Source organism: Eucalyptus grandis, chromosome 11, assembly GCF_016545825.1.
Source record: "Eucalyptus grandis isolate ANBG69807.140 chromosome 11, ASM1654582v1, whole genome shotgun sequence".
Taxonomy (NCBI): Eukaryota; Viridiplantae; Streptophyta; class Magnoliopsida; order Myrtales; family Myrtaceae; genus Eucalyptus; species Eucalyptus grandis.
Window position 1 is genome coordinate 4,041,206 of NC_052622.1, and position 19,431 is coordinate 4,060,636.

The 19,431-nt window shown below is 42.4% G+C and overlaps 3 protein-coding genes across 4 annotated transcripts; all 3 read left to right on the top strand.

The window, feature by feature from the left end:
• Positions 1 to 7,820: 7,820 nt before the first annotated feature.
• Positions 7,821 to 14,924, top strand: LOC104424514 (soluble starch synthase 1, chloroplastic/amyloplastic). Of its 2 annotated transcripts, XM_010036972.3 has the most exons (15): positions 7,833 to 8,200; positions 9,380 to 9,741; positions 9,913 to 9,990; positions 10,102 to 10,226; positions 10,641 to 10,722; positions 11,637 to 11,810; positions 12,126 to 12,207; positions 12,487 to 12,578; positions 12,653 to 12,715; positions 12,788 to 12,877; positions 13,216 to 13,340; positions 13,418 to 13,525; positions 13,614 to 13,669; positions 13,886 to 13,925; positions 14,371 to 14,924. In XM_010036972.3, the coding sequence occupies exons 1-14, from the start codon at positions 7,861 to 7,863 to the stop codon at positions 13,903 to 13,905; spliced, it is 1,797 nt and encodes a 598-aa protein (XP_010035274.2). In that variant the 5' UTR covers positions 7,833 to 7,860; the 3' UTR covers positions 13,906 to 13,925; positions 14,371 to 14,924. The 2 variants fall into 2 exon arrangements, 1 of the variants encoding a protein (XP_010035274.2); XR_005547857.1 differs by lacking the exons at positions 13,614 to 13,669; positions 13,886 to 13,925; positions 14,371 to 14,924 and having other exon boundaries at positions 7,821 to 8,200; positions 12,788 to 12,881.
• Positions 14,925 to 15,400: 476 nt separating this feature from the next.
• On the top strand, positions 15,401 to 16,702 carry LOC104424515 (phytolongin Phyl2.1). Its single transcript, XM_010036973.3, has one exon. The coding sequence runs from the start codon at positions 15,546 to 15,548 to the stop codon at positions 16,365 to 16,367; it is 822 nt and encodes a 273-aa protein (XP_010035275.2). The 5' UTR covers positions 15,401 to 15,545; the 3' UTR covers positions 16,368 to 16,702.
• Positions 16,703 to 17,644: 942 nt separating this feature from the next.
• On the top strand, positions 17,645 to 18,822 carry LOC104424516 (photosystem I reaction center subunit III, chloroplastic). The gene is made up of 2 exons (XM_010036974.3): positions 17,645 to 18,425; positions 18,534 to 18,822. Exon 1 carries the CDS (start codon positions 17,721 to 17,723, stop codon positions 18,402 to 18,404), a length of 684 nt encoding a protein of 227 aa, XP_010035276.1. The 5' UTR covers positions 17,645 to 17,720; the 3' UTR covers positions 18,405 to 18,425; positions 18,534 to 18,822.
• The last annotated feature ends 609 nt before the right edge of the window (positions 18,823 to 19,431 follow it).

The following is a 19,431-nucleotide window of genomic DNA, read 5'->3' on the forward strand; positions in this document are numbered from 1 at the left end:
ATTTCTATTTGAAAAGAAAAGGTTCCTTTTATAGGAGAAGTTCTAAGATGCACCCAGTTCAACAACTAGATCAACGCAAAGAAGCATCATCCTTTGCACAGCTTCCACCATAAGCCATAATATGGATTCTAATGTTCCACAAATTCCGAGCCTTAAGCCACAAAAGGGTTGATGTTCCAATCCTAATGGTAACATGACAAGATCAAGAAATCACCTAATCAATCTTTTAGATTTCAGGGGATTAGCCCATACAGCTTGCAAGGAATTATCCTGGCGAAAGGAGCAGCAGTCAGTTTGGCATCAAACAGGTCAGTTTGGCATCAAACAGGGATTATAACTTCCAAAATCATCAGGACAACTTACTATCAAATCTGCAAGAGCAGTTTCAAAAGTATATTCTTCAGGTAGCTCCTTCAACAATTCCGTATCAGGCGTTAAATCCCACATATTCTGTGAGAGATTTCACCCATATATCAATGCAATCGCTTGAAGAAGCACAGAGAACTAGAGAAACTCTATCATAGCATGGGTCATGTGTTCGAAGGCCATGATACACCCCCACCCCCGGCAGGGGGGTACTATCAAAATTCACAGCAAGAGAACTCCTAAAAGGCAAATGATACCCATTACTGAGAATATATCGGCAGTTGGGTACGATGCAAAAAGGAATAAAATACTAACCTCAAAAGTATCAGTTGTGTTGCCAGAGCCATCCTAATTGGAAAAAGACAATACATACAAACAAACAGTAAAATAAGTACAGCCATTAAAGTGTTGCACACTCTCAGTAAATTAAAAGACAGAGCAAGCGAACAACATATGAATTTTGCCCAATACTCACGTGAAGACGCAAGATGTGGCGCTTGTGAGGCTTAAAGTTGCCGAAAATAATTCGACTTTTGATCCGGTTGCCATTTGCATCTTCGAGATGCAACTCATTACTCTCCCATGCGATGGGACGCTTTGACCTTAGTGATGGATCTTGCGCTTTGGCTCGATTGTACTTTTCTTTGGCCATCAGCATGAAATCTCCAAAGGCCATCGTCGGGTTGGGTTCCCTTAACGTGATTCCCACGGTAGTCCCATTAGGCAACAATATGGTGAATCTATAGATCCTGTCGATATCACCATCATTCATCGCCTGATCCGCAGGCCTCTTCCTGATACTCCCGCAATTCTGGCTCGGCTCCATCCTTAGCCAGCCCGAAACCTGTCGTGCAAAGAAGAGCGGTAACAGAGATCACACGGGTTGAAAAAGCGCGAGTAAGAAAGCAGAGGAAACCATCACCCCCTCAACACGTTTGACTGTAGTGCTTCAAAACTGCATGCACGATTTCGAAAAAGATCACATTTTTCGGGATTTTCCCCTGCTAACATTCTTTCCCGTCTTTTCGTTATCCACAAACCAAACGAACACACGTCACCGGATATCGTAAACACGAGAACATCACGCGAATTAGCTGATAAAATGATCGCTCGAGCAGGGCTCGAACGCGGGTCGGCAGAAGCGGGTTAAAAGCCAACCCCTTTCCGACGTTACTTTAACCAGAACATCATCCAAAACGATCACGACGCATCGCGCGAGAGCGGGATTCGACGCGCGTAACGTCCTCGCCAACCGACCCCAGCTCCGGCGAGAGGAGAAAGTAGTTAAACCGGGCACACGTCCGGATCAGCGAGCAAACACAGGCCGCCGATCGAAGCTCAAGCGACGCGTTCGCCGGAAGAACGTCGGAAAAGGCAAAAAGGCGGAAGCTTGCCTGAGGGAGCGGAGGCAATGCAGCATAACAGAGCCCCCTGCTCTTCTTCCGCCTCCCTCACCCCCGCGGTTACAACCGACGTCCTGCTCGGCTCGACCTCTCTCGAGGGTGTCGAGGAAGGACGGAGGAGGAAGAGAGAGAGTCGCGGCGCTGCGAGAGACGAAGAAGACGAAGAAGACGAAGAAGATGGAGACGAAGACGACGAAGCGCGACGTTCTCTGCACTCCCCTGCACCCGAAAGGTCGTGTACCTGACTGGTGTTGCTGCCGCGCCGATGGAGGACTGGCCCCTTTGAGATCGCGCCACGTGGACGTGGCAACGGCGACGGCTTGATGGCATGAAGCTTTCCAGCTGCAAATTTGCCGCTAACGTAACCAGATCATTTACCTTTCAGTTGCGATATTCGACTTTTTTTATCATTTTTAGTGAGAGAAATTCGAAATTAATCGAAATGTACTCATTTTCTCAAAATAAGAATTTAAAGTAAATCTTCAACCGTATCAATTCCGAAAAATTGCCTAACGTAATTATGAATGTTTTAAATAAGAATTTAGCATTGAAATAATCTAACTGATGAAGAATATTAACAAGGAAAAGAGAAAAACGCAACTGTTCCATCGGTGATGGGGTGGTGGCAAAGGCCAACAAGGTCGTCGACGCTTGTGTGAGGGCCTCACCTGCTAGCCTTTGTCGCCACCTTATGTTTTTCCTTTTCTAAGTTTTTTTTATGAAAATAAAAAAAGGGAAAATTTTGAAAATATAAAATTGCCCTTCATAACCCGATGAGTTTAAGCCATTCTTTGATGAGTTTAAGCCATTATTTGAGGTTGATATAAGCACTTCTTTGAAATAATGTCTACTTCGTAATCTTATTTTAAATTAATATGAGTATTTTTACTCTCATTTGAAAAAATGATCACACTTTAAGCCATCATTTGAGAGAATGTCTACAAGATCTTATTTGAAAAAAAATGTCATTTTAAATTATTATTTGGAATTTATCCTTGTTATTGTGATATAAATTATATTTATATGTATATATATACATTTTTTTTTCTTTTAGTTTGGTTTAGTTTGATGGAAGATAAAAACGAATATGATATTACCTTTGAACACGTTAATATATTAGTTCACTTTTATGATCGCGTTTAATTGCAACCTGTTAATAATGCAATCATTCGCTTTCTCGTTCGTCTTCTTAAGCAACGACTCGAGTCGGACCACATGCGACATAGTGCATCGCAAGTGGAGAGTCAACGTCGTGACTAGTTTCGTACAAAGATAAAATTAAATGTTTTTAGGAGTTTCTTTTTTTGCTGATTTTTTTTATGTAGGAAAACAAAAAGTCGCCTCATGGTAAAATCCATCCCCGTAACACCTTTACTGCAAAAGAATTTTATTACACTAAAAATGTCAAATTTATACGAAGGTAATGCATACCTACATTACATATTTATTTTAAATTTTTTTGCAATACAAAAATCCTCAAACTTATATTTATTCCACACGTTTATCCAAAAATTTATGTTAACTATGCCGAAAATCCAACATTAAACTCACGCCACACATTTACTCTTCATCAATTTTTTTCGTTCTCATTTGTCTTCACCGCGACCCTCATTGCCGCTACCCTTATCATCGCCATTGCCACCATCCTCGCCAAACCAAGGAAGAAAACGAAGGAGCGAGTTTAAAAAAAAAAAAAAACAGAAAACAAAACAAAAAATAAAATATACAATGAGTTGACATATTGTTATCACGTGAACGTTACATCCATACATTTTGCTTTCCATAGTTCAATGTATCACAATCAGTAGCAAGATTTCATTCCTTGGCGGCTCTTTCTAGTATTATCAAAAACGCAAAATATAGTTCGCTGCATAATTCGTTGACTGGATACTAATATAAGTTTTGGGTTTATGGCGTAATGGAAAAATAAAAAATTCAAAGCAAATGTATTGCAGTGGACATAATTTAAAGTATTTTGTGGCTTTTTTTAGCTATTCAATATGATGCTTTAATCGAGATCCGCGCAAATATTGTCTCGAGGGGGAGGCTGACAGATGCATCATTTGAAGACTATTCATTTGAAAAATGGTCATCGAACTTTTACGAAATATTGATGCACATAGTGTGTTAATAGTTAATTATCCGTGGTCAAATCAAATTTATTAATCACGTACGGATGTCAAGTCACTAAAATCGGCCGTTCTTTTTGTATGTGAAGACCGACCACTTCACGTGGACGAGTAGGCGGGTCGCACGCAAATTTCTGAACACTTTCACATGAAAAGAGAGCGACAGAATGAAGCATTAGTCAAATATAGTAAATCTATCGACCGCTTATATAACTTACTAAGTAAATCAATATTTCGTAATTTTTTTTTCTATATTGGGACTTATCAATCACATCAATATGTGGCTAGATACGCATAGACTTCTATTTTCCTATTGAGAAAGTTAAGGCCTGTTTGTTTGGCTTTTGTTTCTATTCCCCATAACACAATTTATGTTTTTTTATCTTGGGAAATTAAAAAAAAAAAAAGCAATGTAAAACGCGTTTGTTTACTTTTTTTTTTTATGACCTTAAAACCCGTACAGCGAGGTAGCGGGCAAGCAAACCCTCCCGATAACAAAAATTTAGATTTTTTGTTCCCGAGGATAAATTTGAAACAGAAATTAAAAAAAAATTAAAAAAACTTGTTTTTCGATAAATAATTTTCTCTCTCCTATTTTTTTCTTTTCTTTATTTTCTTCTTCTTTTTTCTTTGGCTGGTCGCCGAACTCAACCATGACTGTCGAGGGCCGGCAACCTCGCCGGAGCATCATCGGCCCCTAACAAGGCCGACCTCGTGCCGGCTGGTGAGCCTCGCCGTGGTTGGGCAAGGCCACCGACCATGGTCGAGGCCGGCGACTGGCCAAAAGGAAGAAAAAAAGAAAAAATAAATAAATAAATAAAAATATTAAAAAATTAAAAGAAACAAAAAAATTATACAAGTTTATCAAACGTGTTTTTGTTCTTTTTCTATTCTTTACCAAAAAAAAAAAACATAAATTTTATACAATTACAAAACACGTTCTTTTATTCAAAAATTGTTTCCCGAAACATAAATAATTTTTTCCATTTCTGTTCTCCAAAATAATTTTTGAACACAAACGTTATTAAACACGCCCTTACTGACTATATAAGTAAATTATTGACGAGATTATCAATAAAATTGCTTTTTCTTCTTCTTTCTTTTTCCATGCGAAAGCTTGCTAATGGCGTGAGAAGTAGATGTGATGACTAGGCGTGGTTGAGGGTTGGGCTCGACATGTCGAAGCTTACTTATCTATAATGCCCAATGAAAAATACACGTTAAATCTTCGTATTAGACTCAAATTACTTATTTTTCTCAATTCGAAAAATTTCCTCGCTACACGTGCAATAATGGTGCAATAAAATTTATTTCGTATGCGAAGTTACTATTTAAATGAAGAAACCACCATTTTTTGCCAAGTTAACATTTACTTATTACAATGAAACTAATCCATCTATAATTGTTGTCATTGATAATGACCGAGTACCCACTACGTTGTCACGTGAAAAGCTCAGCCACGGGACAAAAATAACTAATGTCTTGTAATTCGAGGATTACTTTTCTCGTTGGAGATAACTAATATTCTCAATAAACTACTAGTAACGGATGGACAAACAATCATTTTTTTCTACTACAGAATTTCATTAATCAAAATCAAAAAGTTACTTAGTAATTTTTTATGGGGATAATGATACAAATAGTCCATAAAATTTGACTAGGTGTGCAATGTACTATTTGAACTTTTAATTTGTTGTTTTACCTAATGTTCAATATGGCCCTTAAACTTTTAGTTTGTTCAATATAATTCATAAACTTTTTTAACATGTTAAATGTAAACATTGGTATATATGAAAATGTTTGATGTAATCCTTCTATTATTTCAAAATTGGAGATGATATTAGAAATTTTCATATTGTCAAAAAACTAAATTAAATACGTACCAAAAGTTCAAAAATAACTGTGAACAAATTAAAATTTCAAGTATATTAATTTGGACATTTAACCAAAATTCATGGATTGTTTTTGTCATTTTTCATGTTTGATATGATAGAGTGAACTCTTAATTATAGGAAAAGTCACTTATTGAAGCGGAGAAAAAGTAACTCATAATGTTACCAACGCGACATGAAGAGACTAGTAATTTATGAAATGTCAAGGAGTTATTTCTTGCATTTGAAACTCATAATGTATTAGTGGTGTTGGCTAATGAGCGCAACATGATACCTCTCGTGGTTATTAATATATCACATCCACTTTTCGAAACAAATAAAACAAATTGGTAGCCTTAATTTCTCTTAACATGTTGACATCATATTTAGAACACGAAATAACTCGTGAGATAATTAGCGATAACGACTTATATACATTTGATTGTGAGATTGGATGTCAATTCCAACTCGGCGAGGTACGATTAATTTCTCAATGAGTAATCGCGAGATATCAAGTCGCATCGCTTTTTTCGCAATTGTGCAAAATTAGTTGACTAATTTGTGGCCCTGTTTGGTTTAGCTTTGAAGATGAGCATTTGGACTCCAAAGTTCCTTGGCCAAATGTAAATGTGTTTGGTTTGATTTTATGAGCAACTTTGGCGAGATGCAATTGCATCTCCAAGTAGCTCTAAGGGCTTTTAGCCAAATGGAGGTCGGACTTATGTTACACATTTATCTTAAATTTTTTTGCGATACAAAAATCCTCAAACTTATATTTATGCCACACATTTATCCAAAAATTTTCTGTTAACTATGCCGAAAATCCAACATTAAACTCATGCCACACATTTACTCTTCATCAATTTTTTTCTTTCTCATTTGTCTTCACCGCGACCCTCATTTCCGCTACCCTTATCATCGCCATGGCCACCATCCTCGCCAAACCAAGGAAGAAAACGAAGGAGCGAGTTTTTAGAAAAAACAGAAAACAAAACAAAAAATAAAATATACAATGAGTTGACATATTGTTATCACGTGAACGTTACATCCATACATTTTGCTTTCCATCGTTCAATGTATTAAAATCAGTAGTGAGATTTCATTCCTTGGCCGCTCTTTCTTATATTATTAAAAACGCAAAATATAGTTAGCCGCATAATTCGTTAACTGGATACTAATATAAGTTTTGGGTTTATGGCGTAATGGAAAAAAAAGTTCACAGCAAATGTATTGCAGTGAACATAATTTAAAGTATTTTGTGGCTTTTTTTTAGCTATTCAATATGATGCTTTAATCGAGATCCGCGCAAATATTGTATCTAGGGGGAGGGAGTACTACCTGACAGATGCATGATTTGAAAGACTATTCATTTGAAAAATGGTCACTTTTACGAAATATTGATGCACACAGTGTGTTAATAATTAATTATCCGTGGTCAAATCAAATTTATTAATCACGTACGGATGTCAAGTCATTATATGCATTTATGATCTGCTTTAGAGAAAACCGCTGCTTTGGATACGCTAAGGTGTGGTTATGAATGATGACATGCATGTCAATGTTGAATTTCCGCAATTTGATTAAATTAATCTAAGGGCAGGATATTCCTTAATTGCGGGACGCTAAATTAATGCTAGCCACCTTTTTCTACTTTTCCTTTTAAAGAAAGGTTCGAGGTGGCGAGATCTCAGCGGGAGTGACGCAATCCCGCGAGAGATCTTCCCGCAGGTTTTCCTCCTCCTTTCGCAGGATAGAGTTCCTCAGCGCCCCGCCCCACGGGAACGACCCCGGGTCGCCCCATCGCCGCTCGACACGTGGCGCGGAGCGGAGGTCGGCGGGCGACGTGGCGGTAGGGGGAGCGCCACGTCGGCCTGGCGGTGTCGGAAAGGCGGGGCACCCGATCACGCGCTCGGGCTCCGTGGCTTTCGAGGCTTTGGAGGGGATGGGTGGGATCCAACGCTCGCCAGTCCCGCCCTGCAATCAATGAATCTGTGCCACGCAAAAAATCTCTTTTTCGTCGTCATTCCCAAGCAACCTCTCGCCCTTTCGCTCTTCCTCTACTTATAGCTCGCGGTCTCCAGACTTCTCTCCATGGAGACTCTGCACCTCGCTCGGGGAATCCCGCGCCGGACGGCGTCCGCAGCGCGAGCTGGCGTCGCCGCCTCCCGAGCGGCCGGGCGGGCGCGCTCCGCCGTGTCGTTCTGGAGGAGGAGGAGCGCCGGAGCCGGCCCCGTCGTGCTGAGGCGATCCGCCGGCGGCGGCTTCGGCGGCTTCGGCGGCTCGCCGCCGAAGGACGAGTTCGCGGTTGAAGACGGAGAGCGGGAATCCGAGGGTGAGGGTGGCAGTGGCGGTGGCGGGCTGGTGTTGGGTGCGGAGAGGGATGCCTCCGGCGCCGTCGTCGGGTTCAGCCTCGCTCCACAGACGCGACCCGGTGAGCGCGCGGGGGCGTTTAAGTTTCTCGATTTAGGATCTTTTGCTTGCTCTCTGGTGCATTTCGTTCTTCTTCTTCTTCTTCTTCTTTTTTCCGGTGGGATGATTCTGATATGTAGTCTGTTAATGGCGAATCGTGTTAATTGGTTACTTGCTGAAATGATGCGGTGGATGCGGATCATTGCATTGCCCGCCCGCCATCCTTGTTCTCTTCGCCGATGGTGCTTACTCAGGCGCACTGAGTTTGTTCTGCTCGGCACGGCGTTGGATTGATTGTTTCGCCTCCACGTCCATCGACATTCGAAATTGTAGGGACGATGTTAGTTATAAACAGAAAACAGACTCGCCCGAGTCGGAACTCGCTTTCTCAATTCACGTCGCAATGCCTTTGGCTCGTTTGCTGGGACCTGTTGAATTTGAATGGTGATGGCTTTGGCGGATGCTCAGCATTCTGATCTTTCTTGGCCCTCTTAGTTGCGGATCCTATCACATGGTCGTGTTAGATTTCCGTGCCTGGTGCGGATAGTCTATAGGGATCTGTCAGTTTGGTCAACTTGTTACATCATCAGCTCTTTCCCATAAGAATACTTAATTCCATTTGTTTCTTGGTATTGCTGCACTCTAACGAGTAATAGTGCTCCTCTGCGTTTAACCTTTTGTCTCTCAGAGATGTGGCCTTGAGTTCTCAGGTTAATGACTGAGCATAAGGTGCCCCACCAAAAATAAATAAATGAATGAATAAATAAAAAGAAGAAAAGAGAATTGAGTTTCATGGGTGAGCATAGACCATCATAAATGCTCTGTTCTTTGCTGCCTACAACTTGTCCTGGCTGTACCCTTCTATCGACTAGATATGTAGAAAATGAATGCATAAATCCACTACTTGATTGCAGCTATGGTTTTCACATTGTTACACAGCAACACACCTGGCTTTACCCATGGACTTAGCAATGTTAGTTACACGTTTCAGAGTAACTTGAACTGTCGAATGAGTTCTGCAATCAATAGTGAGAAAAGGAGTTGTATAGGCATGACACCGACCTTCTCTGTGATATTCCTGCATTGTTGCTTTCAGATGAGATTTTCGCCTGATTTTTGCATTGCATATTCTTGAGTTGTTTTTTTTCTTGAGTGTGGTGAAATGGTGGGTCATTGTTCTGGTATTCAATGTGTTATATAGATTATGTGGAAGTTGCTGGTGCTGAGGGAGAAAAAGGCACCGATGAGATAAAAGAGACCGAGGAAACAGAAGGGGAAGAGGAAGCTCAAACCAAATTATCTTACAATATCGTTTTTGTGACTGCTGAAGCGGCTCCTTATTCTAAGACGGGGGGCTTGGGAGATGTCTGTGGTTCATTACCAATAGCCCTAGCTGCTCGGGGACACCGGGTTATGGTTGTCTCTCCCAGGTACCAAAATGGGACTGTTGCAGATGAAAGATATGCTGGTGCTGTCGATTTAGGTCACTGTGTTAAAGTTCATTGTTTCGGTGGAGTTCAAGAGGTTTCCTTCTTCCATGAGTACAGAAAAGGTGTTGACTGGGTATGAATTATCTTAATGCTGCTCAAGATATAATTCCAGGATCCACGACTTGTAGATAACTCAAAACTATTTTTTTCAGAAGCCACATTAGCACGTTCTGTAAAGTTCTAATGCAGTGAGAATTCAGTCGGAACCTTTTTTTCAGTGTTGAGTTGATATGCAATTTCTCAGGTATTCGTGGATCACCCATCGTACCAACGTCCTGGGAATCCATATGGAGATAGTTTTGGTGCTTTTGGCGATAACCAGGTTATAGCCTCTTGCTTATTTCTGCTTTTTGACAGCTTAGATTTAGATCAGTGTTTAACGTGCTTCCTTAAAATATGGCAATGACAAAATCTTCTCCTGCTGGTTTTACAGTTTCGGTTCACTTTACTTTGCCATGCAGCATGTGAAGCCCCATTAGTTCTTCCCCTGGGAGGTTTCACATATGGGGAAAACTGTCTGTTTCTAGTCAACGACTGGCATGCTGGCCTTGTGCCAGTGTAAGTCATCTCTTTTCTTGTCTGGAACCTGACATATAATCACGTTAGATTATGATGCCTTAATGGTGCTTCTTTTTCTGTTTTATCAGTCCTTTCTTTGCTTGTGATCTTATTATCAGATGCAGTTTCTTTTATTGCAGTTCCTAAAAGCAGGATCATAATTCTTGTAAGATGATGAGACAGCAATAGTGCATGATTTGGCTTAGACCAAAAATGAAATGAGAAGTTGCATGATTATGGCCAGTGACTGTGGACTATATACGTTTCTACAGTCTGTGGTTAATATGCATAATTTGCATGCAAAAAAGTGAAGGATACTGTTGCTCACATGCTTGAGGAGCTTTTTTTGACTTGCATAGACACAGTTAAATCTTTTAGTGCGTTGTCATGCTAATAAACAGTCTTCTGGCACAGACTCTTGGGTGCCAAATACCGTCCATTTGGAGTTTATAAGGATGCCCGCAGTGTTCTTGTAATCCATAACCTTGCACATCAGGTAAATGCTTTGTGATGTTTTTCTTAAATTGTATATCTTATTAGAGAAAACCATGAAGAATTAGGTCATCTCTAGGTGAGGAAACTGAAGGTCATTTCCAAACTCTCACCACTGACCTACTTTACATGAACAGTCAAAGTTTTTCTGATTATATTTCAAAAAATGAGTTACAGTCATGCAACGTGGTCCCTTATGCATGATCTCACAAGATGACATGTTCTTTATGGAGAAATAACAAGAAAAACGATAATCTTTTAAGGGATATAAGGTGATTTTTTTGGGGGGGGATCTTTTTCATTTCATTCCTTTCTCTTCTAAAATTTTTCTGGGTGTAGCCCAGGAAGTTGATGGTGGGATTTCGTTGTTCCAGTTCTCTGAAGGTTTAGAAATGACTTTCTGATAAATTTATTTGTATTGGATGGTTAAATTCAACACCAAACATGCTATTAAAGTTTTGAAGCTATATGTGTCTTATTCGAGCAATCTGGAATTTTTCAAGTGTCCTAAGAGAGAACTAAGAATGTGGAAGAGGTTTTTCTGTTTATTATATTTTCACTGTTTTCATAGCACCCCTTCTAGCTCTGGAGTGCTTGCTGCCAGGCAGGAGAGGACATAATGGTATTTACACACACTTGACCAAGGTTATCTATGTTATCATGTCGGTTTTATAGAGGAGAGATAGATCAAACTTGACTGCTAGGAATAGAGCATATTATTCTGGATGAACACACTTTGAGGGCAATACAAAGGGTTAAGTCCATAAAACAGTGGTAATTAAGACATTCATTATTAATGAATGCTATGGGATCTTCTATTTTGAACACATTTGTTCGTTTCTCATATGCATGATGCAATTTATAAGTGATGAAGTTAATTCTAGCTGAACTAACGAACTAAACTATCTTGAATTATAGGGTGTGGAAGCTGCAGTGACGTATAAGAATCTGGGACTCCCTCCTCAATGGTATAAAGCACTTGAATGGGTGTTTCCTACATGGGCAAGAACACATGCTCTTGATACTGGGGAAGCTGTCAATGTCTTAAAGGGTGCGATTGTGACAGCCGATCGTATACTTACAGTTAGCAAGGTTATAAATGTCATATCAGTATCTGTATCCAAGACTGTTTCCTTCGACATGCCTCTTTCTAGTTTAGAGTTTTTCCTTCTATTTTGAGTTTTTGGAGCTGGTCATGGATTGGCAAAAATTATCTTACGCCACTCCGGTGAAACAGTGTCGCTTGAAAGGAGATAAAGATATGTCACGTTGACATTTCCCAAGTCCCCACATCTATATTCCTGCTAGCACATCTCTGTTCTATATTATAGCATCTAAAGCACAATTCATTTGCCTTTTTTGTCTTTCATCGTCACGCAGTTCATGTTTCTTCCTTGCTATTTGCAGGGTTATTCCTGGGAGATAACAACTGCTGAAGGCGGATATGGTCTCAATGAATTGTTAAGCAGTCGAAAATTTGTTCTAAGTGGTGTGTAAGCTTGTATTCAAAGTAATATATTAATCTTAATGAGTGAACTGTCTTTTAGTTGCTTGATGTAGGAACTGCAGCGTCGTGTAATTCACATAATTATAAGATGTTCACTTCCAGTTTAGTAGTTACTTAGAATTCTATCCTAAATTGTCAATGATTTTAGCTAGCATTTTAGATGTTATTCTGTGCATATTCTGATAAATTAGCCCGTTACTAAGAATTTTTATTTCCTTTGCATTGAACTATTTCTTGAGACTTCGATGCTAATTTTGACAGGTATTACCAATGGCATTGATATTACTGAGTGGGACCCTTCTACGGATGAGTATCTTGCTTCCCATTACTGTGTCAGTGATCTTTCTGGAAAGGTGATAACCTCTCAATTTGTGACCTGGCTATTCTGTTACACTGTTATGTTAACCAGCTAATTCATGAACTCCAGGTGCAATGCAAGATAGCTCTGCAGAAAGAACTTGGTCTTCCTATTTTGCCAGACTGCCCATTGGTAATATTAAGTTGCTTACTATGTGGTTCTGATGGCAAGATATCAGTTCTAATTGTACATTAAACTTTGTAGATTGGGTTTATTGGTAGACTGGACTACCAGAAAGGGATTGACCTAATTTCTTCGGCAATGCCAGAGCTTATGGAAGATGATATCCAATTCGTAAGTGAGTTCACTTCTTCTTGGAATTCCCCTTGAAAGTTTCTGGTTTTGTCTAGCTTTCTATGATACATGGATCATCCCCTTAATTCTCCTTTTTTTTTTTTTATTATTTACTTGTAGTAGCAATCTTTTCTTTCAGTTGTTTTTATCTTTCTTAACAGTGCTTCAAGTACATGGTCATGTGCATAACTCTATTTCCTCAGCTCCCCAAGGATCTAAACTGAATCCTTAGTTACCGCTTCAAATTGCTTGGATCTTCTTACGTAGCATCTATACTGTACCGGTTGTTTCATTGCGTTTTTATCCAACTTAATTTAGCAATTGTCCAATCTATTAAGGTTATGCTTGGGTCTGGAGATCCACGATTTGAAGAATGGATGAGAGCAGCAGAGTCAACCTACAAAGAGAAGTTCCGGGGCTGGGTGGGATTCAATGTTCCAATTTCTCATAAGATAACGGCAGGGTAATTTAATTTGAGTTTTGCATTTCAGTATCCTCTCTATCGGGAGCAGCAACTCATTTCAGTCAATGAATGAACAGCTGTGACATTTTACTGATGCCATCAAGATTTGAACCATGTGGGCTAAATCAACTGTATGCCATGAGATATGGAACTGTACCAGTGGTACATGCCACTGGGGACTTAGAGTGAGTTTAGGCTTCTGTGGAAACTTAAAAGCAACTTTTTGTTATATGATTCTGTATCACTTAGTCGTTCCTGTTCTCTTTTCCTCAGGACACAGTGGACAACTTTAACCCATATGCTAATGAAGGCAGTGGCGGCGGTACTGGGTATGTGTTTATGGCAACTCTCCTCCTAATGACAGTTGTTTCCCGAGAGAGGCTTTGCATATAATTGAATTGCCATCTCAAAACTAACACATCTTAACTTTTATGGGTTCACGCCTCTCTTCTTTACTAAGAGCTTGATAGTACAGAAGGTTTGTTCTTCAATCATCAGAAAAATTATATCTTCTTTAATGACGTATGATTCTTATGGATTGCCAGATGGACCTTTTCTCCATTAACAAAAGAGAGCATGTTGGCGGTAAGTTTGCCAGAACTTCCTATCCAATGATAATTGTTGTTTGGCTTACTAAATAGCACGATATAGCCTGATCTAAATGTAAGAAGACTCAGTCCGCTTTAGCTTCTTTATTTCTCAAGACATCACAATTTAGAAGTGTGGCAAAATGGTTTTATATCAAGTATTAAACTCAACATGGCAGCTGATTGGTGGTGCACTAGATCATATTGGTGTCATTTCCAATGGAAACTGTTACAATTTGTCTAGAGAGCATTTTGCTTTAATTGCGAAAATGTGAGTGTACAGGATGCTGTATTATCAAAGTCATATTTTACTCGATCATTAAGCACGGCCACTATGTTAGTTCCCATGTTCCACAATCTTTGGCCCTTTTCTTAACGGTCCCTCGTTTATTTGAGGGGAGTTATGGATTGTAAGGTAACTGGGAAGCGGCTATCTTCTGCAGGCACTGAGGGTCGCCATTAGGACATACAAAGAACACAAAACTTCTTGGGTGGGACTGATGAAGAGAGGGATGGCGAAGGACTACACGTGGGAGAATGCAGCAATGCAGTACGAGGAGGTCTTTAAGTGGGCCTTCACAGATCCGCCTTATGTTGGGTGAGGCGGCATGACTCCGAGAATATGGAAAACCAGGAGAAAAACAACGTCGGGAGCTGCAAATTTACGGTATGTCAAGGGGCTGATCTTTGGTCTAGCAGCTCAGAGAAATGGGTCAACTTTCCCTGCCCACTTCCCTGCTGGGCATGAGCCTTCCGCATCGCTTCCAATGATCCATTCTTTTGTTTAGTCAGTACATCTCTGTCCTGAATCTTTGCCAAAATCACCATGAGTTGTCCGTCTCTTGTCATTATGTAATTTTTTTTTTTTTTTGGTCGGTGTCATTATGTAATTGAAAAGGTAGTATAAAGAGCTTGCCACGTCATTTTGTAAGCTACTTTTACTATAATACCCTTGTAATTGAGGAGCAAACGTTATCGTTGGATGTCTTATTGCATTTCTTGCTGTTTTTGTCCCCCTTTTGGCAAAAATGGTGACCACAAAGCATTAACTCGTTGACACCTGGACTTGAAATGGTATTCCATTAATTGGAGAACCGGGGCGCGATGTCTACTAAGTTATTCTATTGATAAAACAGCAAAGTCAAAATGAAAAGCATGCATTCGACCACTTTGAATTAAAGATCGACCAATTTGATTGCGGGAAAAACGAGAAAGTAAGCGCCGTTTAAAACACCTAAAATCATAACGAACAGAGTTGCATTTCGTCGGATTAGCCAACCTAATTCTCGACCTTGGATCTAATAATCAAGTGAATTTGTACGAAATTTGAAGTGGACATTGGATACAAAAGGAATGAAACAATCCACGGTTTTTTTTTTTTGTTGCTAAATTTAGCAAGGAAGTTAACCGAGGAGAGATAACAAAAAAGTTGTCCATCCGATCGCATTATTCTTTCTCCTCTCTTTTGCCTACCCTCCAATATTTAGAGAGAGAGAGAGAGAATTCCCTTAAAGCGAGGGTTTTAGAGAGAGAGAGAGACAGAGAGAAAGAGAGAGAGAGGGCAGCGCATTCCTTCGATCGGCGTTGAATTTCTGATGAAACCTCGCGACGCCCGCCGATGATCCCGCCGGACCCCAGCCTCTTCCTCTACATCTCCGTCGCCAGCGGGGCCTCCTCGATCCTCGCCGAGTTCGCCGGCGGCGGCGGCGGCGGCGGCGGCGGCGGCGACCCCGATCTCCTGCCCATCGCCCGCCAGTGCGCCCTCCGCGCCCCGCCCCACCACTCCTCCTTCTCCCACACCACCCGCCGCCGCTCCTACACCTTCCTCGTCGCCGATCCCCTCGCCTACTTCGTCGTCGCCGACGAGGCCCTCGACAAGGCCGAGGTCCTCCGCTTCCTGGATCGCCTGCGATCCTCCTTCGAGGCCGCGGTCGGGCGCGAGACGGCGCGATGCCCCGATGGCCTGAGCCCCGGCTGCTTCCAGCCCCAATTCGATCGGGTCCTCCGCGACCTGATGCGGCCGGGCGGCGGCAGCGGCGACGGATTCGACTCCACCCCGGGGTCGATGACCACGAGCGCGGAGAGCAGTAGGAACGCGAGCCTCGATGGAGGGGGAGCCTTCATGGCTCCGCTGCTGGGCAGCCCCGGGAAGGTGCTCAAGAAGAAGAAGAGGTTGAATGGCGAATCGGCGGCCAAGGGCGACGCGAAGGACCTCAATTTCGAGAACAAGGTGGAAGTGGCCGACGAGGCGAACGGGCTGTGCCGGGATTTCCCTGCCTCGATACAGAAGAGCGGCGTTCATTCGGGGGAGCGGCTGAGGGCCAAGCAAGTCTGGAAGAAGCATGTGTGGGTCGTGCTGTCCATCGATCTGGTCGTGTGCGTCGCCTTGTTCGGGGTGTGGTTGTGGGTGTGCAGGGGATTCCAGTGCATCGATGCCTGAAACTGAAGATCCGGGTGTGTCCTGTTTGTCGTCGCGCTTGTTTTCGATTACTAATTTTTAGTCCGGAAGGATTTGTCTATACCCAAATGAGGGAGATGAAAGAGGGGCGATTGCATCGCCATGCCGGCGGCCGTAAGTCTCTTGAAGTTGCGCATTTCGGCTCTCAAATGTAAATCTCTTGTTATTTATCTATGAGTCTCTTTGATGTCGGATTGAGTTCTATAGAAATTATACGTATCTGGAATGTTGCCGTATGGTTGAAGTTGATCACATAACCTTTTGAGCAGTACATTGCCAAATGGATTCGAATGCCCGAGCTACAGATCTTGCAGTCACTATCTGTTTCTGGGTCTCATCGAAATTATGTTTTTTTCATTGTCGTTTTGATCTAAAAGATCGAATTTTTCTTGCGTTGACCCAACTGCATTACCTGTTCAGGCGTTGTATACAGCTAGACTCTATTCATATCTTTGTGCATTGTTGGTGCCTGGAGGGATTTTCATTGTTAGTTTATCGCAGTTTTGCACAGATAAGCGAAAGTCCTATACTTTCCAGCACTTTGCAAGCTGGATGGGTTTTGCCCTTTTAGCCTTTACTTCTATTCTGGGTTTCGGGCCACGCACTGGTTTCTTGATTTTGCTTCTCCTCCAAGGAAGAGTGGCCATGCTTGTTCCGTATCGTTTCGAGCTATCTTGTATATGGCGGGTTCGAATCAAGGTCTTTCGCATAGAGTGAGCATTCGTTTAGCCGGTGCTTAAAAAGAAAGAAAATGCGATGATTCTGCGCTGGATGGAGGCGTGAGTGAATGATCTTTCGAAAATTCGTGTCTGATGATTGGGAGATCTATAATTGATGTCAATAGTGGTAAAGAAACAGAGAGCAAAGTGCACAAATCTCGGCAGACCGACACCCAAAACTAGCCTAAGACCAGTGGAGCTTGCTAAATCCGATTCGACCTAGAGAGAGAAGTTGAACTGATGGGAATCGAAATGAAGCTATTGTTGCACGGGTAAATTATAGAAACCGATTGAAGTTCAAAAGTCCCATAAGCTTATGAGCCACACGACTTGTAGTAAAGCTAAAATAGAAAGAAGAAATCGGGCCCGCTTTGCCCGCTTGCTTGGGGATTTAGATGAAGGAAGAGGATAGATAGGGGGGAAAGGGAAGAGAAAAATCAGAGGAGATAGATGGATCTCGCGACGGCCAATGGAGTCGTCCCACGTCAGCCTCCACGCTCCCTTCCACCTTATCCCGAATTTGAGCCACTTATCTTTCCTTGCCCGAATCTAAAACCCATCTCCCTGAAACTGGAGGGAGCATCACAAGCCATCGTCCGACCAGAATCCTGCAGCCATGTCGCTCACCATCCCCACCAATCTCTCCAAGCCCATCGCCGCCCCGAAGCTCAGCCCCTCCAAGTCAGTCAGGCCGGCCGCCACCCTCATAAGATGCTCCTCCTCCTCCCCTGAGCAGGGCTCCGCCTCCACCTCGGCGGCGTCGCCTCTCCAGGCCTTCTCCGCCGCGCTCGCCCTCTCCTCCATCCTCCTCTCGGCGCCGCAGCCCGCGGCCGCCGACATCGCGGGGCTGACCCCGTGCAAGGAGTCGAAGCAGTTCGCGAAGCGGGAGAAGCAGCAGCTCAAGAAGCTGGAGTCGTCGCTGAAGCTGTACGCCCCCGACAGCGCCCCGGCCCTGGCCCTCAAGGCCACCATGGAGAAGACGAAGCGGCGGTTCGACAACTACGGCAAGCAGGGGCTGCTGTGCGGCACCGACGGGCTCCCCCACCTGATCGTGAGCGGGGACCAGCGGCACTGGGGCGAGTTCATCACCCCGGGCATCCTCTTCCTCTACATCGCCGGGTGGATCGGGTGGGTCGGCCGGAGCTACCTCATCGCCATCCGCGACGAGAAGAAGCCCACCCAGAAGGAGATCATCATCGACGTCCCCCTCGCCTCCCGCCTCGTCTTCCGTGGCTTCAGCTGGCCCATCGCCGCTTACAGAGAGCTCGTCAACGGCGAGCTCATCGCCAAGGACGTCTAATTTAAGCCCCCTCGACACAAGGTATTGTGTATTATCATCATTCCTTAGCTATATTCTTCTATATATGATCGCGGGCTCGGCGCCGAGTGCTGATCCATGTCCGTCTTCTTCTCGACTCGTCGAGCGCAGGCGGGCGGCCTCGGAGGACGAGAAGCTTGGTGGAAGTGGGAAGCATGGATTCTCCCGGTATCTGTCTTTCTTGTATGAATGAATGCAGAGCGGAACATGGGTTTGAATGTATTCTGCTTTGTTCGTTGGATGGCACATTGGTCCCCTCTATCTTCTGTACTTCTGTTTCTTTCGTTTACGCTCCTTCTTCTTCCTTTTTCTTCCTTTTTTTTAGGGTTTCTTTTGTAAATTTTGATGGTGGATGACAATATGACTTATTTCCATTGATGGATGGAGCATTTTGGTTAAAGTTCATGCATGCATGGCTGGCTTCTTCTGAGCTATAGATGCATGGCGAGACATGACGGAGCTTTGTCGCGAAAAATAATCATTCCAACACCAAACGGTCATAAAACAATTTTTCGGAAACACTTGTCCTGCAAACAAATGGATCCAAATTGTATGTCCGGTCCCAATTAATAACTAGTATGTGACAAGTCTATCACGGGCTTTCCAGCTATTATGATGTTTGCGTGCTATTAGATGGACCGACAAGTTGTAATGGCTATCCTAATACGCCCTCTCTCCTTCTTATCTCGCTCGTCCAATCAATGTTAGGTTATTAATTATAATCAACACACAATTCTTATGAATAAATTTGTTTTTGGTATCTGTGTAATGGTGATGTCGATTATACTTATCTCGACTCTAACCACATCTTGTATGATTCATAAATAAAATACTGAATAATAGGTGAACAATCAATGTAATAAGTAATTGTGTTAGTTTAATCCGAATGCAAGCAGTTCCATCGATTATCACTCTTTCGCCTTGCCATTTTCAGTTCTTTTTTTATGCTGTAATCGTCTGAACTTTGATGCTTTTTACCTCATTCGCACATCGGATCGATTGCTGGTGA

Bases quoted from the DNA above. Each gene is read 5' to 3' on its own strand.
- LOC104424514 (XM_010036972.3), top strand. From the start codon at position 7,861: ATGGAGACTCTGCACCTCGCTCGGGGAATCCCGCGCCGGACGGCGTCC. The intron at 10,227-10,640 runs GTAAGTCATCTC...CTTCTGGCACAG, and splicing joins CATGCTGGCCTTGTGCCAGT to ACTCTTGGGTGCCAAATACC. The intron at 12,878-13,215 runs GTAAGTGAGTTC...CAATCTATTAAG, and splicing joins TGGAAGATGATATCCAATTC to GTTATGCTTGGGTCTGGAGA.
- LOC104424515 (XM_010036973.3), top strand. From the start codon at position 15,546: ATGATCCCGCCGGACCCCAGCCTCTTCCTCTACATCTCCGTCGCCAGC.
- LOC104424516 (XM_010036974.3), top strand. From the start codon at position 17,721: ATGTCGCTCACCATCCCCACCAATCTCTCCAAGCCCATCGCCGCCCCG.